At 57.4% G+C, this 24,640-nt stretch overlaps 1 protein-coding gene across 3 annotated transcripts in view; it reads right to left on the bottom strand.

Moving 5' to 3' along the window:
- The window catches only part of AGAP3 (ArfGAP with GTPase domain, ankyrin repeat and PH domain 3), a 153,678-nt gene that overhangs the window by 83,083 nt on the left and 45,955 nt on the right, over window positions 1-24,640 (bottom strand). For all 3 annotated transcript variants that reach the window (XM_064445302.1, XM_064445301.1, XM_064445300.1), the window contains exons 2-6: window positions 14,174-14,232; window positions 6,921-7,008; window positions 6,639-6,724; window positions 6,159-6,300; window positions 3,795-3,929 (exon numbers count right to left, since the gene is read on the bottom strand). In XM_064445302.1, coding sequence (XP_064301372.1) covers window positions 3,795-3,929; window positions 6,159-6,300; window positions 6,639-6,724; window positions 6,921-7,008; window positions 14,174-14,232 — 510 coding nt within the window. The remainder of the gene's footprint in view (window positions 1-3,794; window positions 3,930-6,158; window positions 6,301-6,638; window positions 6,725-6,920; window positions 7,009-14,173; window positions 14,233-24,640) is intronic.

The raw sequence follows: 24,640 nt of genomic DNA, 5'->3' as shown, positions 1-24,640 counted from the left end.
CCCAGGAACTGCTCTAGGCATGGAGGAAGGGTCTCTGCACCTGCCTGAGCAGGAAGGAGGGCACCACAACAGCTGGAACCAGCCGATTCTTGGAGAACCTCTGAAGAGTCGGTGAATGTGGAGATCCGAGGCTCTCCTCCTTGGAGCTTGCATCACATGCGGCACCACGTGCAGACCGTGGCATGTGTGCAGAGACAGCAGCTTGGGAAGGAAGGGCGCTAGCCTCAGCCTTCAGCTGAACACTGAGAGGTAGGACGGTCACTCCCCCCGGCTGTCATGCTAGACCAGCACGACATTAACTTGCTGGCCAAACAGGGCAGTGATTGCTTGTTGTTAGACAAGACAGTGGCCTGGAAGTGTCTCTGGGAGCAGAGGTGCAGCGTACGCTCTGCACAGCATGGACACGCAAGCAAACCTTTGCAGTGAAAGCAAAGACCGTCGCGTAGAGAAGTCTTCCTGTTTCTGCTGTGGAAAACTGGCATCTTCCCCTGCCTGCACGGGCAGACCTACCGCGATCCGGGGTGAGCAACTTGTGCTGGAGAAACCGTATAAAGATGGGGTCTGGCTGGTGCCTGGATCGCCACGCGGGGCAAGCTCCTCACGCAATCCATGACTGCCAGCACTCCTGCAGATCCCAAAACAGATGCCCCAGGACCCACCAGCGCTCATTAGGAAAAGCCGCTTACCCGCTCCAAAAACGCCTCATCCCGTCAAGTCACCTTCAGCTGAAACTGGATCGGGGAAGTCCGTGAATAGTTCCCAGATGCCAGCGACGTCTGGGGCCGATGTGTTGGGCTCAGCTCTCCTCAGCTCCTCGCCAGCACCTCCTGCCCTGTTCTTTCCCTCCCCGCAGCTGCGCTCAGAAGCGCCTGTGTGGTCCTGCAGTTGAGCAGGCGAGAGCACCGAGTACCTGAGATCTACTCCAGACGCCTGACGAGATGGCGGGCCCCTCCGCACCCTCCGAACCTCCCAGTTATCACGCTGCTTCCTCCAGAGCTCCGAGCAGCACACTCGGCGAGGGCAGCAAAACCGCACCGCAAGCGTGCGGAGGCAGCCCACTGCAGGAGACGCCGCAGCGGGACCGCAGCAACGCAGGCAGCTCCTGCGAACACGGACTTGAAGGCCAGAAGGATCCCTCCGTTCTCCGGGCTGACCTTTATATACCGCGAGCCATTAAACTCACCCAGCCTACACTGCACCAGTCACCTGGGTATGCGGTGATCCTCTTCCACAGGGCGGCTTGGTCTGGATTTGGAGAAAGTACAACAGATGCAGAATACAGCACTTCCCGTGCATTTCCTGCAACAGTTGATGAAAAGAGGGCTTTTAATAAAAAAAGGAAGGCTTCTTTGAGATTAGGATTTGACTGGCTTTGGCTTCTAGCATTAACTCTCTGTTAGCCTGGAGAGTCTTGATATCTGTGATTTTCTCGCCACGTAGACAGGTATGTAGATACTCTTATGCTGTAATCAAGTCACCTCTCAGTCTTCTTTGTGATTTATCCAATGGATACTCTCTCTTAGTGTCTCACTATCAGGTATTTTTTCCAGCCTTTGATTAATTTTTGTAGCTTTTTTTTTAAATCTTCTCAGTTTCTCTGTGTCCTTTTGAAGTGCTGACACCCAAGTTTGACGACACACCAGCGACGGTCCTCCTGCTGCCCTGTACGAAGGCAACAATCTGTGTGGACTTCCACTCAGTGCTCCCCTGCTTACTTGCCCAGGGACAGCATCAGCATTTGCCCAGATGGACATCGGTTTTACAGAAATAGTCTCCAGTTACCACGCTCCCTGGGGTCTTCTGGATTTCCTCAGCCTCACTGCTCCTCACGTGGACAAACCTGCTCCCTGGCCTCCTTCCTGACCATGAAAAACCCAGGCCGTGAATAAAGCCAGACAAAAGGCGATGCGCAGCACTTCGCAGGCGCTCACTCCTGAGCCTTCGAGCAGCAGCTCAAGCTACCACCAAGCCTGCTAAGCAGCACTGGCGCTAGAAGCTGAGCCCTGGTCTCACATGAGAGCTTCCATCTCACACATCGCGCTGCTTAAAGTAGCGTTGTCTATGCTGCCAGGGTCAACAAAGAGGAAAAACAACAGCAGAACACAATTCATTCCATCTTGAGATAAAAGAGGATGAGAAGCAGCCTAACAAACAGCAGCACCTAATCCTGCAGTGCCTTCCCCGGCCCCTTCCCAAACCCACCGGCTGCTATCCCTCACTGTACTGTCCTTCAGACAAGGGACACAACAGAACCAATCTGAAGGAATAAGCTGACCAAATTTGGTGACCCACAGTACCAAATGCTTTCCAGAAGCCAGGACCAGCTGTGTGCAAAGCCCACCTGCTGTTGCTCCCTCCAGACTCTCTCTGCAAACCCTTGAGCTGGCTTAGCAGATCCCCCCCTTCCAGGTCTGCTGCAGTATTTGCTATCCTCACCTATTCCCAGCTGTTCCTTCCCACCGTTCCTCCATTACTCATGGGGAGCAGGAGGAAGGGGAGACTTACAAGCAACCTGCCCAACGGGGCTGCCCCAGTTTCCCCAGGAATACCAAACCAACGCAGAGGCTGCGGGATGCTGAGGAGTTCCCCGCCGGGGCCCAGGTGGCACAGTTTGAAAGGTCGCTCTCTGCGCTGACCTCTCGGAGGTGGACCAGCGGTAGGAGAGGGGAACATCTCTGCATGCTTCTGCATGAGGAAAGCAGCATAGTGACTACGATCCTCAGCGCTGCAACAGGAGATTACTGGAAGGTCACAGACTTATGTAGGGGAAGGAGCATCACCAGCTCCAGCTCAGAGGATGAAGGAGGCACCTGAAGCCAATGACAGGTTCAGACCTGTGCCTTGCCCTCAGCTTATCTTGCTGTGCTGCAATGAACCAAGCTGGAGTTTTGCCTTCAGGCAGTCCTGCTGCACTGTGATTTCCAAACTTTCTTCCGAGCGCCTGTTCCGCTTGCAAACACCAGCAGCACAGCTCTCCTCCTTTCCAAAAGCAACTCTGTCCTGCCCAGCCACTCGGCTCTGCACAGACCCTTCCTCACACGTTGAGCACAGATCCCCAGCTGCACTCCAGAAGACAAGGTAAAGAAAGGGGACAGGGGAAAATGCAGTCCTGTTATAGGGCAGGGTCCCAGTTTATTTAAGAAGACTGCAAACTCCTAGGGTTTGGTGTAGGTTCCCTCTTCCACCTACAGCATCCCTGTCAGGCAGACTCCTCTCCAAGCCTAAGCAGAAATACTCTTCCACAGACCGTTCCCATGAAGAACAGCTTCCCCCTCTGGCTGTTCAGTTGCTGTTCCCCCGTCTCTAACACCAAAGGTTCTGCTGTGCTTCCTCCTCTCCTCCACGAAAGGCAACCAAATCCCTCTCTGCAGCCTCACAGGTCCCCTGCAGGATCATACAAACTGCTGCGCTGCACAGGCCCACCATGGGATGCAGCTTCCCCCTGCCGCCTCTCTGCTCTCCGGAACAAGCGGCTGCCCAGAGGACAGCCCCTGCAAGAAAAGCAGAAGGGTGTTACCCAGCCCTGCTCTGCAGCCTCTTGTGCACATCCACGTGCAGTTCACTTACGTGCCACACACGCAGGAATCCTTCCAAACACACAGCACGTCCTACTCCTTGTCCCATTCTGCGTGCGTAAGCAACAGCACTGCACACGAACAGGTGCCTAACTCCCCTGGCCTCACGGCAGCACACTGCGCTAACCGAGAGCTGGCGGTCTACGTAGCACAAGCCCACTCTCTGGGGCAGCACTGCTGCCCTCTCTCGCCTGGACACCCGCCACCAGCGGCAGTTACCATCCTGGAAGACTCTCTCCACGTTCAGTCCGTAGGTGGCACAGGTCTCGTAGTACGTGCAGCGCTTCAAATCATTGGAAAGCTTCCGTGCCCGAGAATCGTCAATGACCCGGGGGTTTGTGGCGCTGATGGCATCTGGAAACCAAAGGGAGAGGAGGTTAAAATCCAAGTGCCTCTGTGCCATCTACCCACAGGTTCCAGGGCACGCTCCTGACCAACCTCCCTCCCTTCACACACTGAGATACCCCCTTCACAGTACATCCCCCGTCCTACAAATGCCTTCCATTACAGTCCCACATTTGTCGAAAAATGAGTTTGTGAAATGAACCTTTTCAAATGAACCATTTTTAACTGAACCTTATTCTCCTAACCATCCAGCCATCGACGCTTCTGAAGACAGAGGGCAGAAACCAGCGGGAGGCGTGACTGCCAAGGCAAGGCAGCCTGCGCGTTAGCAACAGGGCACACCACCGCAATTTCACACAACCATGTCCAGCGGTGCTGCTGAAGACAACAGGACGCTCAGTGACAGCAGACAGAGTGCTGGGGTAAAGGTGTAAACAGCCTGACCTTGGGTCCAACCGCAGCCTCAGCTGCATGAGAACGCACAGTGTTTACATGCGTTAGAAATGACTGATGTTGCCATCTGTCAACGTGCAACTGGTCATGGCTGCTGCGACTGCACTCCTCTGCGAGTCCGCCTCAGCCGCAGAGCAAAATGGATTTGCCAGTCTCGACCATTTTAGGTCTCGTGGCCATATCCTACAGATTAAAGAATCAAGAGGGAGAAATCATCCTTAGTTAACTGCGAGAGACAGATCTGCTACGATGCACTCACAGTTGAGGCCTTCGTGGACAACAGTAGAAAATAGCCTTAATTTGGATCCCAGATGGCTGCTAAGTGCTCGCATGTTTTGGAAAAACTACCTTCCCAAGAGGAATCTAACTCCTTGAAGACATGCCAGGGACAAGCAGGGGCTGTAAATTAACCCTCTCAGGAGGAGTCAAAGCAGCGCTGGGACTTGCATTGTAAAGAAGTCCCCCTCGAACTCTCCAGCAGGCTGCTCACCGTGACTGTACCAAGGCTGTGACCTCACCTGGCTCTACGGCTGGGACAGCAATGATCACTGACCTCTCTGCCCTATCACTCTTGCCCACTCCTGAGCCTCCGCAGCACGTGCCTGCAGCCCCAGCCCAGTCCTGAACCAGTCCCAACATTCATTCCACAATCTTTAAACATCAAAAGTTTAACGGTTTTGTTCTACGCTTAATCGGGGGTCCAGAGCAGACACTCCTGCAACTCCCCTCCTGCTGACACTGCCTGTCTTCTCAGCCTCAGGGTTTCTTCTTCGCCAGAACGGGTCGCACTGCTCAGGAGCTGGATCCTGCCAAGACCTTCTTCCCTCACATCCTCCATCCCCTGCTCCCACTCTCTGCTGTCACCCTTACATCCAGCCAACTTCTGCAGCCCCAGGCTCCCACCTGCCAGCGCTTTACCATCTACAGGCAGGAAGGACACTCATTTCGGGAGTGGAGCTCTGCCCTCGTTGCTGCCCCTCTCTGCCTCCTGGGCACCCACAGCAAGCCTTTCAGAGGCCAGGCTGCCTCGACCACACGCTTCACAAGGCAGGAATCCCGGTCAAGGGCTGCCCTGTCTCCTGGCAGCCCCTCTCCATCGGCAGCTCCTCGCCCAGGTGCGTCTGGCGTGCCCAGCTGGGGCTCCAGGCACCACGCCTCCTGTCTCCACCGGCAGCCTCAGCTGCGGTTTCATGACAGTTCCCTTACAGCCCCCACCCCAGTCCCAGCTGGCTCCGGTCACCAGCCCTGACGGGGAGGGAGCGGGAGAGCAGTTCTGGGCTGCTGCCGCCCTTCCCCACATCCACATGCACTGCCAGCACCTCAGGGGAGATGGTGCTCCACAGCTCAGGCCTCTTCTGGGGGTGCTGAAAGCAAGCTGCCACCCCCCCAACCTCCCCTGCTGCAGCTCGTTCCAGAGGATGAGGAGCAGAAAACCCTCCGCCGCCCCGGCCCTGACTCCTGCAGACAGAACCGAGGAAGGCAGGCACCGCCAGCAGGCTTGGGCATTGCGAGGAGGAAAGCGGCTCCATGAAGTAAGGCAGCTCTCTGCAGGAAAGCTGAGATGGTCTGAGAAGGAATCACTCAGCTCCTCCAGGACCCCAGAGTAGAGGCCTCCGAGTAGCTCTGTCCTGCATACGGCCTTCAGAGCGGGATCTCCCGACGCGCTCGCGGGGCTAGCACCCCGCGCCCTCTTGCCGGTGTAGACATGCTTGCCAGCGTGTCGCCAGCGCTCCTCCCCAAGGCAAGGGAGGATGTGGGGCGGAAACCCGGCCGCCCCGCTCTCACCCTGTGTGCCCACCAGCACCATCGGCACCTCCGCTGTGTTCCGGTAGCTGCAGAGCCGTAGGTAGTAGTTGTAGACCGTCTGGAAGCTGATCTCGTCCTCCAGGCTGAAGACAAACACCACAGCATCGACCCAAGCAGCAAACTGAGGGAGACACACCAGCTGTTACAGCCCCGGCGAGCACCTCGGAGCCCCGTGCCGGAGCCGCCAGCAAGGGCGGCCACGCGGCAGCTGCGAGGGCGCCGCGGCCGGGCTCAGCCAAGCGCGCGCCCCAGGCCCCGCGGCACAAGCTCCCCAGCACCGCAGGGAGGCCTTAGGGTCAGCAGTCACCATAGGGGCTGCCCCTCCTCAGGCCTCGCAGCCCTCATGTTCTCCCACGACTGGGCTCCCACGAGGCAGCTGCGAAGGTCCCTCCCCAGGAGCCCTCCAAGCCCTCCGGCAGGACGGGTGGGAGGGGACCGCGGGAGGTAGGGGTCTCCTACCTGGAGTTCGGGGGGGCCCCCTTCATCTCGAATCAGCAGCAAGTAACTCTGACCATCCACTACAATCTCCTTCTTAAATCGGCCACCTTGGGAAGAGAGCAAAGCAGCAGGTCAAGTGAGGAGGGGGAGCAAGCAGAGGGAACCCCCAAACGAAGGCCAGAGGAGGCTGCAGAGCCCTGTGGCAGCAGCAGATGAGCTGCAGAGGCGTGGGTGACCTTTAGAGCCGGGGAGAGGAGCGAGGACCCAGACCACCCCCCAGGCGCCCTGGAAAGCAGACCTTACCCTCGGGAGACTCCTCCTGCACGTAGGTGCCAGTCAGGTAGCGGTGCACGAGGGCTGACTTGCCGCTGGACAGGTTCCCCACGATGCCCTGGAACAGAGACGCGTGTCACCCACTGCCTGCGTGCCCAGCACACCTCCTGCTACACGAGGACGCCCCTGTGAGGGGAGACCACCAGTAACCGGGCATGTGCCGATGATGGGCAGAGACGGTCGTGAGAGGGCACAGGGGATGGCACAACCCAGCTGGTACTCGCTGAGAAGCCTGGGGGCATTACCTGGAGTCAGGCAGGCAGAGAGCAGCAGGTACTGGGGCGCAGCCACCCAGACGGAGGGTGGTGAGGACCCTTGTCCTCCCCCAAACAGGTGCAGCCCCACCAGTGCCGTGTCAGCTCTTCCTACAGCCCTCCTGCTCCTTGGGGGGATGCTTGCCCTCACAAGCCACAGTCAACTCTGAAGGGGGAAAAAAACCTCCTCTCCCAGTCCACATATCCCAAATTTTGGGGCGTTACAGCTCTTGACAGCACCTGCCAGAAGGAGAGCGAGAGCAGAGACTGGCGCGCTCTGGTTCGGCACCGCTGCTGCTTCCGACACCAGCAGCAAGGCGCAGCGCTCGCTCCTCGCTGCGGCAGCGACGTGCTGTAGCAGAGCACGCCTTTCCTGGCGGAGCTGGCTGCGCTGCCTACAGAGGAAGACACCTAGGACCAATTTTTAACCCAGTTGAAAAATAAAGATACCTAGCATGAATATTGAACCAAGCTGAAAAATAAAGATACTAGCACTTATTTTCAACTGGGTTGACACACACCAGGCTAGGGGTCTGTCAGTCGGGATCACCCTACAAATTGGCTACAAAATGAACGTAGCTGTCCCAGGATGGGTCAGCCAGACAACCCAGTTTTTCCTAATGTCAGCACTTTCCCAATGATTTAAAAAACATCCAGTGCCTAAGGGTTTGCAGGTTTGCTTGCCTGCTGATGGGAGAGCAGTCCTGGGGGAAAGGGGCATCTCTGCTATCCTTGCACAAAAGCTGGTGCCGACTGGTCAGCTTATATCCCACAGCTATTCCGCACATCCAGAGGGACAATGTAGCTCGTGGAGCGGACTCGTGTTGCTGAGCATCCCACCTCGTGCTCCTCTAGCCTTGACTGCAGCGTTGCCCTGATGGAGCTGGAGTAGAAATGGCAGGGCGATGCCAAGGCGCCCTTCGCCCATGCTCTTCTACCCCCTCCCAATGCCCCAGGCCTGTGCAGAGGCACTCTCGCCAGGAGCCAGAAGAGCCGTTCCTAACTCGCTTCTTTCACAGGCCTTAAAGCCCTGGCTGCTGAGGAAGGCAGGCAAGCTCCTACCAGCCGTTCACCGTGCAGAGCCCAGGACGCCGTCCCGGCTGAGCCGGGGCCACAGCTCGCCGTAGCTGGGCAAAGCGAGCTCCCGCTCCTTTTCCACACAGCTTCCCAAAGAGCACCTAACTGCCTTTGGCTTTGGCTAGTCTGACCTCTCCACGGATCTTCTCATACATAACCGACTCCTGCTTTAGGGCACCCTATGCCTCCTCCTGTGTCTAACCCACGCTCCCAGTGCTCCCACGAAGCACCTCCTTGGCATGGTGTCCGACATACCAACATCGCCCTTTGGAGCACCTGCCCTAACTGCCTTGCAAAACCTGGAGCCTGGGGGCTCTCCACTACTGAAGGGTCGTGCTTTGTCCCACTGACTTTGTTGTGGTTGCCCAGCATACCACCCCCCAAATCTTTTGCAGGCATTCTCCTTCTCTGTCCCCAAGATTAGTTAGTATGGATCGTGGGGACTTGCAGTTCCACTGGGATTTAAAACGTCTGGAACATCTACCAGGCAGAAGCCACCGGAGACATCCTGATGCAGACCTCCCGAGGGGGCTGCTGTGTTTCTGGAAAATCCAGTATCCCCTGTGTGTCCACGGCTGCTTCACAGCAAATACACGGTGACACTGAAGCGTTTGGCTGTGCACTGCTGATGCTGCACCCTTCCTAAACCCACCACTGGACCAGACCATGAGATTCACTGGGCACGTGCAGAGGGCCCGCATTTGCTGGAAGTGCCAGAGTCTCCGTGGAGGTGCTGCCCAGACCTGGCGGGTGTATTTCTGTGCAGGAAGTCCCAGGCTAGATGTACAGTATCTTTATGGTGAAAACTTCAAGCAAGCACACAGCACTGAAAAGCTAATACCATTCATGAAAACAGCACATACCCTTACACGTACGAGAGACAAAATCAAAATCCCAAGTCCCATCACCTGACTCCAAGTGTCACCTGGGTATTGGAAACCAGCACCAGGCACAGCGGTGTCAGAGCTCTCCACTTGTCTGCTGTCACGGGAGAACCCTCCTCCCCGGCTCCAGCAATCCCTGACTCCTGGAAACACGGGCATGGCGCTGTTGGCCAACTCAGGGAAGAGCCCGCGCAGCTGGGCGAGGACCGGCGCCTTCCCGAGCGGGTGCTGCACGCCATGCCCTGGCCCCTCCGAGCACCAGGAACGAAACCTGCTGCGTGCTCAGCCCAGACCCAGCCCGGCAGGGGACGCGTCCCCCAAGAGACCCAAGTCCCACGCAGCGGCTGCCCCCACCGGCCCGCTGCCTCTGGCCGTGCACGCTCCTGCACTCCCAGGGCCGGGGAAGGGGTTGGCTGGCCCCAGGCATCCCCAGCACAGCCCACCCGTGCCAGGGGAGGGGACCGAGAGCCGCGCTGTCAGGGCAGAGCCTCCAGAGCCCAGCAACATGGTCTGGTAACGCTTCCTCATGACACCCAAGCGTGAGCCACGACTTCAGCTCTGGCCACTGGCTCCTTCCTGCTTGCCAAGATCTAGACCTCATCTTGATACCCAGGGACGGTAGGCAGGTCTCACAGATACAACCTGTGGCGACACCCCTGTGGCAGGCTGTGGCACAAGGCAGACACACCGTGCTGCCAGAAGCAGCCAAACTGCATTGGTACAGCACTCCACGCCTCCTGCTGCAGGGACCGTCCCCGCTGCACCCCACGCCTGCCCCTGCACCCATCTTGCGTTACGCCCTGACTGCGCCCCTGACATGGTCTGTGCAACTGCGGAGCAAAAGGGATCGAGACCAGGCCGTCCAGCCCGGCGCTCGTTTGCAGTGCTGTTTTCAAAGCCGCTCCGTTGCCAGAGCGGGTGTGCAGTACAGCCGCACGCAGCCCCACCAGTGCCGAAGGTGGGTGCGAGCAGAGAGGAGTGGCTGGGAACACTGAAGCTGCCTCCGCCACCAAAGAGAAGCTTATGGACAACCTCTTCCAGGAAAAGGGGTGAGCTTTGTGTGAGTCACCACCAGGCAGGTTCTCCAGCTTTCAGCCAGGTGCTCAAAAGCTCCCGCTGCGCTGGGTCCTGCCCTGGGCTACCTGCACGCTCCTGGAGGGAGGTGAAGACGCACCAGTCCTGCAGCAGTGGATGCTCAGCGGGCGTCAGACTGCGTTACAGGAGCGCAGGAAACCGTCGGTTTGCCGGTGCCTCTCGTGCCCATGCCCCGCAGAGCCAGCGAGCAGCAGGACCAGCGTCCCGGGAGCCCGGGACTAGGGAGTGCAAAGCAGTGCGCTCCCATGGGCATGCCTGGGCCAAACGCATCGCTGCCAGGGCTGTCACCCGCAACAGTAATTACAGATCATACATGGCGCGTTTAGACAGATGAGAACACGTACCAGACTGCAAACCTCACAGGTATCGCACACGTGCTCCTGCAGCCATGTGATCTGCAGAGACGTACGGGCTACACGAGTGCCGTAGCCTGTGCGGTGAATGAAAGTAACACCCCTGCCTCCGGCCGAGCCCTCCCTGCTGCTGCCGCACTGAGCAGTCTGGGATGTAACGAGGTGGAGACAGAGAAGAACCTGTGGAGACCAACGTGCAGAGCGGGCGGCTCGGGGGCTCAGCTCTGCGCCCAGCCTAGCCGCAGCTCCAGTCTGTGGGGGAACCTTTGCAAAGCAGAGTGGGTCCCCAGGGCTGCCTGGCAGCTAGGACTCCTCACAACATCCGAGATTAAACACTCCAACAATATTTAGCCCTCTAAGACTTGGATGGAGGCTGCATTTACACTTTGTTTGCTTATAACCAAAATCCTGGCCTACGCCTTGCCGAAACACACTTCTGCTTTGTCTTATCCTCATCTGGTGCTGTGAACAAGCTCAAACAGAAGTGACAGTCCTGAGGCAGCAAACCGAAGTAACACATGGTGTGTAGGCACCATGGAAGCCTCTGTATCAAGACACGCTGGGAGAAGAGGGAATGCAGCCTGCCCCTGTGCTGGCCAGTGAAGGGCTGGCGCTGCCCAGTATTGGGTCTGGGGGATGAGTCCCCCCCAACAGGCATCATTTGTGCCGATCCACAGGGAAGGCAAGGTCTGCAGGAATTGCTGCCTTCTCTCAGGCACAGCCTCCCCTCAGCCTGCAGCAGATGGAGGAAGCTTCAGGATAAAACTGAGGAGGGAAAAACTGCTGAGCATAACTTAAAGACATCAAGCTATTAAAAAACCTTAGAGAAAGTGCACTGAGCACTTGTGGTGCAAATGGGAACAGAAGCAGGGAAGCAAGTGGTAAGATCCTTACCTCCTGCAGGAGAGGTAAAGGGAACAGTTCACTTCTGCAGAAGGGATGTGGGCTGCGGCCAACACTTTATGTGCCCAGAAACAGAAGCCCCCAACGAGTCTGTGGCTTTCCACACTCACAGAATTACGAATCTTGGTTCATACGCTCAGCGTAGGTCTCCCCTGGGGACGAGGACTGGCAGATCAGAGACAGAGCAGGTTCTTTGTGCAAGCCCCTCCGATCACAACCAGTGCACTCCGCCATTTATCAAAAGACCCTGCGCTAGGATGTCTTTTGGTTTCAGACACGTTTTTCATGGGGGCACACGGCGAAGCGTCACGCCGGCAGGACTGAGCTGCAGGACTGGGTGGCTCTGCTGCGGGAGCCGCTTCTGCGGCACTGCTGGGATCACTGCCGAGCCTCGCGCCAGCTGCCGGCAAGACCCTGCTCCGCCTGGAGCACCTCCCCGCACCGAGCATGCCTCTGAGGACGGGGCCAGCGAGGCTGAGGTGGGAGCCGAGGGGAGAGTTGCTTCAAAACTGGAAGGGAGCAAAGTCTGGGAATGTTTCTTGCCAAGTCTCAGACGTTTAGTGATTCCCATACGGACTCCAGGATGGGTGTATATAGCGATCCCTTCTGCACCGCTGTAACCTGGTGGTAACTCGGGATGCTCGCTCAGAGACCAACCTGTCTGCAGGGACCTGGGCAGAAGAGCTGGGCACTGCAACAGCCCGGGACGGCGGCAGCGCCGGGGCGGGCGAGGCGGGAGCCAAGGAAGAGAGGCATCGTAGTGCTGGCGCAGCCGCAGCCGGAGCAGCGCGCTGCGGAACAGACGCCTGCCCAAAGGCTGAGGACTGGCCCAGCTTTCCTCATCCCCGCTGGCTGACCGCCACCGCAGACCCAGTCAGGAGCAGCTCTGCTGCCACGCAATGTCCTTCCCTTCACAGCCGCAGAAGGAAGAAATCCCAGACGACCACCCCACCAGCCAGAGGTCTGCCCGCCCAAGCGCAGGGTCCCCCGCCACAGTCAGCTGCTGCAGCCTAACCCCAGAAGAACGAGCGAAGGGGCTTCAGCCCAGCAAGGCCAGGACTGAACCAGGACTCTGAAAGGCCTCCAGGATTTTAGAAGAGCTGCATCAGCCGGATGAAGCCCCGGAGCAACAGAGATCCCCGGAGGTCACGGAAAGCATGGGAAAAGAATTGTGTTAATTGAAGAAGAACTAAAAGCTTTAGGTTTGTTTAGCTTGCAGCACTGTTTTGCAGCCTGCAGAATGTTAAAATGTCAGAAAGCAATACACCGAATAGCCGCAAGAATATTTTTGAGCAGACACACATTTTACAAGCCAAACTAACAAATGAATATTCAAAGTTTGTTTTAATTTTTACTTAATTGTAGATAAGAAAAATGTGGCAGCGTGGTGCTGGTATGTTTTGCAAAAAAGGCTTCTTGCTTCTTGGATTAAGATCGAAAAAAATTCATCTTGAAAGGGCTGAAGGGAGACATGCCAACAGGCTTCAAAGGGAGTTAAGGGCTGCCACGGAGAGCGCGAGAGGAGCGGAGTGGTGGAACAGATTGCCGAGGTCCTCGAGAACAGCCAGACAGACGCTGGGAAGCGCCTGTGCGTGCTGCCTGCCCCGACGTCCCTTCCAGCGCTACTCCAGCGCTTGCAGCACAGGGGCCGAGGCTGCCTTTTTGTGAACGCCTGAACCAGCCCACGAGCTCGTCGCCAGCAGCAAGGAGGTCCCACTTTGTCCCTCGCCCCAGGCTTCTGCCCCTCGTGCTCGCCGGCCAGCTCAGCCCGAGCAGAACAGTCTCTGCCTCCTGCACCGCTGACCTGCGCTGGCCCAGACGGCCCCGGCGAGGCGGCACGCAGCCATCGGCGATGGCAGGCCGTGGGAAACATCTCCCCTCTCAGCGCCGCCGCACCCCACGGCCAGGCCCCCTCCCTCGTGACCCTGTCCCACGCAAAGGGGGCTGTATGGGGGTAGAGGCAGCCCCCTTACCAGAGACTGTATGCCGCAAGTAGGTGGTCCTACTAACGGTGTGCCCCGGGAAACCCACCTCGCGCTGACAAACCATGAAGCTTCATCCCTCTGCTCGGCAGAGCAAAGCACCAGAGGCGATGGTTTCAGCCCACCAGCATCCCTCTATGGCAGGGAACCACAGGGCAGTCGCGTCTGGGAGGTGGCCAGCAGAGGCCAGGGAAGTGCCAGTGCAGAGCTGAAGTCAACGAGGCCCAAAGGGAGAGGTGACGCCTCCCACACGAGTAACTCACGCGCTTGGACGGCTGCTGTCAGAGTGACGACCATGGATGCGTGCCCGTACCACCGCCCAGGATCTGCCCCTGCCTCTGCTACACCAGAGTGTCTAGCCCACGCAGCAGTACCCGGCCAGGAATTACAACTGTGCTAAGGTCAGCAGGAAGGCTGAAGTGCTCAAAAATCGCCTTTCGACCTTCACATCCGAGTGCTCTCACAGACCAACACCCTCTCCCTTACAGGCGTGAGTCACTGAGCAGCTCTTGCCTTCCCCAGCACAGCAGCAGTCCCAGCTCCTCTATCCCCTCCCGTGAGGCTGAAGCCTATGTGCATTTCCACTCGGCCACATTAAAAGAGGAGTTTTTCTTGGGGATTTGGAGAAGCATCAGAGAACCAGGGGTACCCGAGGCATCAGCCGCGAGTACTCACCACCTTCAGCTCAGGCACAGAGCGACTCAGGGTCCATTCCTGGCTGTTCACAAACGAATCTGCAGAACAGAGAAGAGAAATCATCAGGTCACCACGGTCTCCCTCAAGATGCTAACAAGGATCCTGCCACACTCTCCCCGCTCCCTCCAGGCAGGAGATGTATGGCTCTTCCCTCCCTTCCACCTCTTCTAGAGAAATGAAGCTGCACAAGGTCCTGATGTTGCCTGTGCCCAGGAGGCTCTGCAGCCAGAGCTCTGGGCTGGAGACCCTCCCTCCCACGCAGAACCCCCACACCATGGGCCGGGGACCCTCCCTCCCACGCAGAGCCCCCGCACCACGGGCCAGGGACCCTCCCTCCCACACAGAGCCCCCGCACCACGGGCCGGGGACCCTCCCTCCCACGCAGAGCCCCCGCACCACGGGCCGGGGACCCTCCCTCTTGCCCCATGGGAGCACAAAAAGCCCTACAGCATCCCCTTCTTCGAGGCATATCAGACAAGGGAAGCACCAGAGACTAGAGGCCTTTTGGGGGGGCACATGCTAAAAAGGACCCCAGAACTGGAGGGCACGTAACAGTGAAGGCAGCGCCCTGAGCGCTGCACTCAGGCTACAATACCAGGGTGTTGCACGCAGTGCAGATAAAGAGCTGAAGGCACGCTATAATCTATGTTCATGATTGAAAGTGAACACAATTAATTATGTGTACGTTATGTAATTTGCAGAACATCGTAATAGGCTTAAGAAGGTTGTAACAACCAGGCATGGCTTTGAGCGGCGCAGGAAACACCCTCTCTCCTGCCACAGAAATCACAAACGCTTCATTTACGTCCAAACAATCTCCAGGAGCTGGTCAAACACAGACTTCCCAAATAAAGCCAGACTCACTGGAGGAGGAGCAAGAGCCCGGGGAACACCTGGAATATCAGAAGAGGCCAGCAGCCACTCCTAACAAGACCAGAGTCCTTCATTTGCCTTGGGCGGGGAAGTACATCCTCCAGCCAAAGCAAGACGGTTACAGGGTGGGGGGCGGAAACAAAAGAGCAGCACTTGCTGTATGTTAATAGCGTAAGAATAATACAGGATTTTTGGAGGCCGGAAACCTGTGGGAGCACTGCTTCTTCAAGAGCCTGTAATAGACCTGTTGAGTTCACTGCCACAGACTACTGCCGAAATGGAAATCTCAGACGGGTTCAAGGGAAGAGGCGAATATGAGAGACCCTACCGCGGGCAGCGATTAAACACGACGGCCCAGGCGCTCAGACGTCACCCGAGGCCGCAGCGGGACGCCAGGGCAAAGGGGAGGATGGCTCTAGCCCTGCCCCGCCGCCCTGGCCCCACAGCGTCCACTGGCGCAGGAGCTGCAAGCCACCCTTCCCCGCCGTGGCCGCTGCGGCTCCTGGCAGCCCCGACACCACCACCGTGCTCGCGGTGCAGGTCCCAGCCCTCAGCATCTGCACCGGCGCTGCCCAAACCGGCTGGGCAGGCTGGCGGCTGCGGGTCTCCGCCAAGTAGGTGTTTCGTTCGGGGCTGTGCCAAGCACCGCAGGAGACGCCGCCAGACCTAGGCAGGATCAGAGGGCAACGCCGGGCTCTGCAGCCCTGCCAGAAGCCAGTCAATGACTATCTTCACTCCAGTTTATGTTCCTGCCCTCCTAACTCCCAGGGAAAGTTGGACACGCAACGGCTGCAACATCTATCTGCGGGATAATGCCTCATCTCACCTCGCCAATCCCACCTCACTCGGGCAACCGGTGGGAGACGCGCAGCCCAAAGCTGTGTGGGGCAGAGCCGGCTCCTGCTGCTGGCGGCCGGAGGGCTCGCAGGGGCCCTGCCCTTCGTGCCCACACGTCCTCACGCTGGCCCACCGCTGCTCGGCGTGCACGAGGAGGGATAAAGATGACCCGCCACTGTGCCTTTATCGTGGCGCTTCTGCAGCCTCCGGCACCCGCCGGCCACAGTGCGTTTTTCCATCGTGTCAAAAGAAGGTGCTCATACGGTGCTCTTATCTAGAGGTTACCTTCATATCCTAATTTATTAACATTTCTTTTTCAGAAGCTACATAAATATAAAACACAAGTCTGATGCAGTAACACCAGGTTATTTATAACCATCATGAAGGTCCTTACGAGGTATCATTTCTTCATGGTCTGTCTTTCACCTATCCTTTCTTTTTTTAGGCAGAGGTAAAATCTTTATTAAAACAAAAAATAAGTTAGGAGGAAAATGGTAAGTTTTTGAGCCCTTTCAAAAAGGGAACAGCACACCTGTATTTCCAACTGCGTTACTTGGTCTAAAAAAAGCCGTCACCTCCACCTAGTAACTTCTACTCTGCTCAGTCCCTTTGTCAGTTAACTGCAATGGGTAAAGCACCATTGGTACTTTCTTCTTTACTGGCATCCCCTCCCTCCAGGTTAGAGGCGGCAGCGTATTCGCACTGTTTCACTAAATATACCTTGTTCTTGAACTATGAAAAACTGGCAAAAAATGAGCAAATGCACTCGCCGACTTGGCCTTAAGAAAGAACAGAGAGGCAGAGAGGGGCCTGGAGCAGGCAGGCTGTTCTCGCCTCTTTTTCTGCTCTCGGTTGCTCAGGATAGAGAAACTGCCCAGAGTTTTGCTAGTTGCCTCCTTTGCTAATTATTCTAACTTCTTTGGCTTTTAACCAAGGTTCAGGAGTTTGTTAGCAACAGTTTGATTCTTGACTTGCTGTGAAGGCCTCTGAGTAATTCTGAACACGGATAAATAACTGCGACACGATGCGAATTTAACAACATTCAGCCATACAACACGTTAACTATCATTAGCAGGCTTATAACCCAGAACACCAACGTACAACCTGTGCTGTGCACCTCCGCTTGTCCATCAGCTCCCAGCATGTGCCAGGTCTGAATTTCAGCCCAGGCCACCAGCCAGCCCTGGTGAGGTAACATCCCTAGCCAGCCTGACCAGCGCCGCCCCATCTTTCACTGCACCCCTCTTTCCCACCCTGCAGAGTCCCGGCTGTTGGATCGCTCCCCATGCAGAAGCTGCTGTGCACTGTTCACCCTCCCCGCTGTCCTCCTCCAGCACCTCCTGCTTAGCCAAAGAGGACACATCCGCTGCACGTGTCGCTGTGTAAAGCACCTCACCGCAAAAGGAGGAAGGCAGACGGCTGCACCAGGAGGTCCCACATGGCCCCAGTGGCTGGCCCTGCTGGGCTGCCCAGGCGCTTCCCTGCCGGAGCGCCCGCTGTAGTGATAAGACACCCTGCCTGCAGCGTTCTGGTGTTGAGATACCCGCACTCTAAGTGCTTACAGAGGTACGGATGGACCCACTCTTATTCCAGTACCCAGGAGGGAAAAAGCTAGTGCTTACAGACTATGTACCAAAGGAACAGAGAGTATGGCGGAAGTGGCCTTGAACTGAAGGCAGCCACGGGATTCCTTCACAATCGCCTGGAAAAGTTACTGAGACACAGATCTTGGAGGGGCCAGTTCCCTCTGTGGCCCCCTCCAGAGCCAAGGTCACAAGCATCAGGTTCAGAAGACCCCTGAGTCCGCCTGCCATCCCAGGACGTACCCAAACACACAAACCCTTGCACAAATGAACTCCTACGTGAACAAAAGTGCCCCTTGTTCAGGAAGACATCCCACCCTGACTTTAAACTACCCGTACGGAGCACCGCTCCTTGCGCCGACCCACTTGCCCTCTCTTCTCCCCCATTAGCTGAATGCGTGGAGCTGCCTGAGGTGTCTTGGACTGCACAGATTAGGGACGAAGCAAGGCAGTCCCTGGGCAAAGCAGAGAAGCGAGGCGAGGGGGCCGCGCGTGTCCGCACACCGGGGTAGGCACGTGTCCTTTGCCTGTACCTTGCGGCACGGCTGGGACGCTTCCCAGCTTCTGCAAGAGCGCAGAAGGGGCATGGCGTCCTGCAGCACGCCCTCCGACTTCCCAAAACACCTGGCTCGCTCCACAGCGAGTCAGCCTTGCGCAGAAGAACGGCGGCTACTCCAGAAGAGCGCTTGGACCAAGCTCCCCTGTACGCCTGTCTGCTGGCACCAACCGGCCAGTCTTCGGTTCTGCCTTCAGACGAGCTTCCTGCAGAGCCTGGGGGCCGTAACGGTGCCTGAAAGCTGAAACTCCTCAAAACCAGGAGGTGTTAGTGTCAGCTCTCCCAGGTTACTCAGTGAATGAAGCAGCATTCCCACCCATACACTTCTAGCATTCCCCGCAGACCACGGGGAGAAGCTTGGCTCTGGCTGTCAAAAGGAGGAAAAATAAATGCCTTCAGCTGCATCAACCAGCAGCCTGTAGCGTTCATCTCCTCCTGTCCCAAGCGCCCCAAAAAGCAAGGTCCAGAAGATGTGGCAGCTCCCGCAGCACCTGAAGAATCGCCATTACTAAACACGAAGCCTTGGCTCACACCATTCCCACCTGCCACCTAGACAGGTACTCAAGGCTGTCAAGACCATCAGCTAATCCAGGAAGGCCTGAAGGTGTGGAGCACAATCCCTTTCACAGGCCAGGCTGGGGTCCATGCCACAACCGGGTCTTTCAAATCTGTCACTGCAACCAGCCCTCGGCCCTGCCTTCAGGGCACGCCGATCACCCTTCTCTCATCATGCAAGGGGACACACACACAACCCACGCACACCACGCCAACATCTGGGTGACCCCATGCCTAGTCCTGACGCACCCATCTGCAAGCCCAAAGACACCTCATCAGTCAGCTCTCAGGTCACCCGAAGCCCCTGTGCTCTGCTGCCTTCTGCACCCGTGCTCACAGACAGCTCCATCACTTGGTTTTCAGACAATTCCCCCGCACAGAGCCCACTCTCCCACCCCCACCCCCACCCCCCGCCGTTCTCTTGCACTTGCTTTCCTCCCCTGCCAGCAGCTTCTCGCAGGAGCGAGCGCAGCAGCCGTGTGCGGGCGGGCGCGGATGGCACCCACGGAGCTGTCAGAAAGGCACCTCGAGAGCAGTTTCTCAACCACCCCAAACAGCCGCAGGCCAAGTACCTGGCTGCCAAGAAACGCTGACACAACTCGCTGATGTCAGCTGTGTCCATCCCAAGTGTTGATGGTTCGCTACTAAAAGGCAGCTTATGGAGATTTCCTGCACTTCACCAGTACAAATTCTATCAGTATGATAACAGACACTCTGCGTATCCTTGCGGCTGTTACACACCCAAATCAGCATAAGGAAGGTCCAAGTCCAGAGCTGCAGGAGGTCGATGTCTGTGGGGGAGTCCCCACTGCGATGACACCGTTCCCGTCTGGGGGTGCCAGACCCTCCCCATCGCAGTGCTTCTGCCACCCGGCCGGCCTCGCCGAGCAGCGGGAGGCGCCGGGGTGACGCCAGCTGCTCAGGCTCCATTCCCCACTGGAAGAGGCAGGAGACGCCCATCTTCTCCCAGGGAGAAACAGCAACCATGTGGAAGCACAGAGCAAGCCACCCGTGACCTGACCTGATCTAACGCGCCAACTGAAAGCCAAGCAGGCAGGTCAGCATTAGCACCTTCCACGCAGTGCCAGAGCCTTGGTATGAGCTTGTTTAGCAGAGATTGCCTCCAGCTGGGGTAACACCTTCAGGAACTGCCATGTCCCTCATCACTAGGGTTCATGTAGGCATCAGGAAGCAGCAGAGATTTACTTGATTAGCTTCACTGCTGGACGAGCTGTATCATTTGGTATTTCACATGAAAACACACCCAGTCACTCTTCCTCCCTCTTGTCTTTGTTATTTAATAGTACAGAAGAGACAAGACTGTCAGTGCTGTGGTTGAACACCTTTCCCAGGCACATCTGACCTCAAAAGCAGGCCAGTGGACTCACAGCACCACTTGCACACCACGAGCCTTGGCACAGCCAGATGTTCTACAGACCCGCTGCCGCTTGCACCCACTTGCTGCTGCAGAGCTGGGAGGAGGAAGGGGCTGGCCAGGCAAAACCGACTCCTCGCCCAGGCTGCTCCCTTCACAGGATGAAGCGTAGCAGGTTCATCTACCTTGCGCTTCAGAAGCGCTAGTGCCAGACACATTTGGTCTCCACATACAGCAACTAATAATTAACCAACTCATTATCCAAGCCACTGTGGAACTAACTTGGACACTGAAACTCTGGACACTAAAACCAGCCTTGAAACCAGGTCAGAGGCTGAGCAAGCAGAGCAGTGCCCACACAACCTATGTTCCAAAGTACCCATCTGCCCGCACACGCAGATAAAAGGGCAGCAGAGTGCGACGTGCCTGGGCAGAGCCACCTTTTCCAGGCCAGGCTTGATAAAGACTCAACCCTGGCAATGCTGGCAGGAAGAGAGATTTCTCCATCCACGTCAAGGACCAACACAGGCAAGGCTAGCGCTCCCATCAGAGAGCTTAGCCAACGCAGATACCCTGTGTGGGACACGATCTTAGCCGGGATTATCTCACCAGAGCTTTAAATACCTTGCAGCAGTGAAAGGAGAGGATCTTGCGTATCTCTGGGGAAAAAGGGCACGATGACGAACTGCTGCCCTTGCTCCTTAGCTAGAGCGCATGCGGCAGCAGCGGATGCCATCACGCTACGAGTGCTCTGCAGCGCACACACTTCAGAAGAGCCATGTTTTAAGCCTCTTGGCACCTACTACCTTCCAGCCCACGTCTGAATACACGCAGACCAAGAACCGTACCAAATTCTCTCTGCTCTAGCAGCTAGAAAGGGTCTGCTGGAAGGGACAAGCCAGCAGAGCTAGGGACATGGAAAGACAGATAACCCACCGCTTGCCCAGCAGAATAGCCCTGTGGGGACCTAGCTCACCAGTAAAAACCTGTTCCAAATTTGTCTGACCTCAGCTCTACCTGTTTAACTCCACAAGCAAAGGCAGGTTAAGATTAAAAAGGCACTGTTTTTTGAAGTTCCCTCTTCCTACGGATGTAATCAGAACACCTCTGCACCTACTGCACACACCTCCTTCAATCTCATCCTGAGAATTAGGCCTTTCAGATCGGTGTCCCAACAGCTGCTTCCTTGATACCTTCCAGACTTCTTAAGTTTTCCTGAAGTGCGGATGCCAGACTGGATTCAGCATCCGAGGCACGGTCTCTAAACCCATCATGCCATCTCTGCTCCTCACCAACACTCCCAGCTAAGCTCAGGCAGGTACCAACAAGAGATTATACATATCATTATCTACTCAATTCACTATGCAAACTTCACCTTATTAATGTAAAAACACCCCCCTCTTCTCCCAGTAGTCTTGTCTCACACATGCCCTACACGTTAGTCCTCTGCATGGCCAAACACGAAGCAGGAGAGTAAAAGGGAGTTATGTTAAACCTTAAAGCACCTTAAAAAGCAGGGCATCCTACTGGGGGAGGGGAATATGATTGTGAGAAACACCTCCTGAGCTGAGGAGTCCGGATCCCACTGCCAGAGATGCTGCACCCATCCCACGATCCCTCCCTGCCCAGGGACAACTCCAGTCCCAATCCCAGTTTTGCCAAGCCTGTGCCTATCAGAGGGCTTCTTCAGAACTGCGCGAGCCGATACCTCCATGCCTAGAAACATTCCTCTGAACCTCTGGCCACGATTATTTGGGTAAGTCCAAGCTGGCCAGACTCCGCGTTGACTTTGCCCTCGAGCTCCAAGAGCTCTTGCCCTCCCCTGGTGCATTAACAGACAACCCAGCCCCCAGTCAGCCTTGATCCTGCTGCACAGAAGACCAGCTCTTTAAGCCTTTTTCAGGTAACAAACTCCGCATTCCCCTGATCTCCCCTCCCTGTGCTTGGCCCAGGCTGAACCCCTCCATCAGCAGGGAGCAAGAGTTACCCACGCAGCCCAAAGGAGGTCTCAGCAGGGCTGGGGGAGCAGCACTGAGACCGACATCCTGACTCCCTGGTGGGCCAGGCTTTTTGGCCCTTGGGTATGTCTACACAACAGCGTGCGGCGCTGGATGGGTATCTCAGCTTGCTATAAACAAAATACTCCAGGTACTGGAAACAGGGTAGCAGTGTTGGCTTGGATCTCTGCCTGGACTCATACATCCAGCTTTTCCAAAGAGCTGATAACCACAGCTGCAGCTGCACCCCCTCGGGAGGGCGTGTTGGGACTGCATCAGCAGCTTTCCTAGGGCTAAGGTGGGCAGCCCTAGCATAAAGCATCAAAGTTTTTGACATGTTGAGAGGGTGTCAGAAACACAACTGGCCTGCAAGTCTGAAACAGGAATGGGGCAGAAGTCTCCTGAGCTCCTGCTTCCAGCAAGTCCATGTGGAGCAGCACCAAGGTTGTGCACCTCCAGTCTACAGTGTCCTGGCTTAGAGGCCCACAGCCCCCACCAGGGCGAGCCGGAGCCCACGGCCCAGCATGCTGAGGAGAGACGATGGGGAGGCAAGACATAAGACAGGACAAGCAACAGCAGCTTTGGTCTGCAGACTTCACTGCTGCTTCTGCACATCTCACTGACCCCAGGAAGACATGGCTCGAGTGGGTACAGAGGTCTGGGTACAGAGGCCAGTACTGGGCACCAGGCAGAAAATGGCAGAAATGGTGTTCTAGGCGAAGACCAAATCTAAGCGTGAACTTTGCAGCTCCGGCAAGCAGGGCTCGCTCTGCCGCAGTGAGCCACCGTCCCAGAGGCGGCCCAGAAAGGTCATCCTTCCTTCGGAAACGGAAAGTCATCCTTACTGGGGGCACAGTGTGGAGGCTTGCGCCTCCAGTACAAGCCACAGTGGCAAATGCTAACCACCCTGACAAGCAGGGGCCTCCCATTAGCTGGCTGGTCACTGTTAGAGAGGGCTCCAAGCCCTCTCTGGCACTCCCCAGCAAAGCCTCAGGAGGCTCTCCAGCAGATGGACCCAAAGGGAGCCTCTACCTGTCCCAGGTGAGCCAGGTGAGGGGTGAGGACACCAACACAAGTGCTCAACCTCGGCTGCTCCCTGGGAACGCGGCCACCGGGCGGCTGCTGCTGGCGCAGCTTCTGCTGGAAGCCACCGGCAAGCAGGAACAGGCCCCCCGCTGCACGGGCAGGGCCCTGCCCGGATACACCCACATTCCCCAGCCATGAGCGCAGCCTCCCCTCACCTGGGAACCTCCCGCCACCCAGCCAGCACCCAGCACCCGGCCCTGGGCACCCCTGCCAGCAGCACGGCCCCCCGGGAGGAGCGCACCGCAGGCGAGCACAGCAGCAGCGTCCCCTCCCTTTGCCTGTAGCGCGCAAAGGCAGCCTCGGCCACCCACCCGCGACCTCCAGGACCTTCCCCCAGCACACAGTGAGCCCCAGGGACAAGGGGGACCGGCAGGAATGAGCCCCTCGAGCTCTGTGCGCAGCAGCAAAGCTCAGGCTGCCAGCAGAGCTGCTGCTGCCCTGGTCCCTGGAGCCCAGCCCTCCTGGAAAGCATCCTGGGCACAAAGCTCTTCTGGGCAGCCACTGCCTTGGGAGCGTGCAGATTCCTTGGGGAGCCCGCCAGCCCCAATCCGTCCCTCTGGCACGTGAGCCAAGCTGGAGAACTGCCTCCACAATGCCTGGACGCCAAAGCAGAGTGATGGAAACCCCGAGAGGCTCGCAGGCGCCAGAAAGCTGCTGCCCTGCCTCCCCGAGAGAGCGGCAGGTCCCGGCCCAGCCCAGCCCCCAGCTCTGTGTGTGCAGGCCAGCGTTCAATGCCTTAAAAAGCCTGTGGATGCTGTTCTTGCCTCCCAGCCCCTGCCAAGCAGCAGGGCTCACCCGCACGATCGCTTCTGCAGGGCCAGGCTGGGCACACGGTGCAGCCAGGGAAGGGGATGGGGCACAGAGGCACAGGCAGCGTGGCCCCCGCAGAGGCCCCCCCCATGCCCGGGCAGCCCCAGCACAGAACAGCCCACCGCAGCGAGGCCAAACACCAGCTAGTCAAGCACCTAACAGCGCTTCAGCAGCTCGTCCCTCTTGTGTGCTCAGTCCCCATGGGGGTCCTGTCCCATCCCTCTGCCGTGTCACTCGGGATGCCACCGCTGCTCTCCACAGACCGCCCCACACCCCCAAGCACCACCGTGCTCCCAAACATACGGCCTCCACTCGGCCCCAGGGAAGATCCTGGCAGAGCATCGCCCAGACTGAGCCTAGCCCCAGGTAGCTGCTTTCGGGAGGAAGGTGCAAGCATATTTCTGTGCTCCGAAACCCCTCATGCTGTTCTGCACCTCTGCTCCGGCAACCTCCCGAATAGTTCAGCACTTGCTTTGAGCGCACTAACACAACCCCTCTCACCCTCCCATGGAGTTTCAGTTCCCTCTGCTACTCCAGCGCTGCTGCATGAGGCTCAGCTCTCCCTGCTCTTCCTGGGACACCATCAGGGCAAGAAGGATATGGGGCACATGTGCTCGGCTCCCAGCAAGGGAACCCGGACCCCCAGAGCATATCCTCCCAGCTATCCATGCTGCGGCTCCTTCAGCACCAACAATGACAGTGGTGCCCACGGCCACGGTGCTGGAGTGCAAAACAACCCAATAATGCTCACGCTACCTCGCTACAGCTGAGCTT

This window comes from Phalacrocorax carbo, chromosome 2 (assembly GCF_963921805.1).
Source record: "Phalacrocorax carbo chromosome 2, bPhaCar2.1, whole genome shotgun sequence".
In the NCBI taxonomy this organism is placed as follows: domain Eukaryota; kingdom Metazoa; phylum Chordata; class Aves; order Suliformes; family Phalacrocoracidae; genus Phalacrocorax; species Phalacrocorax carbo.
This window is presented reverse-complemented; position numbering and strand designations above follow the sequence as displayed.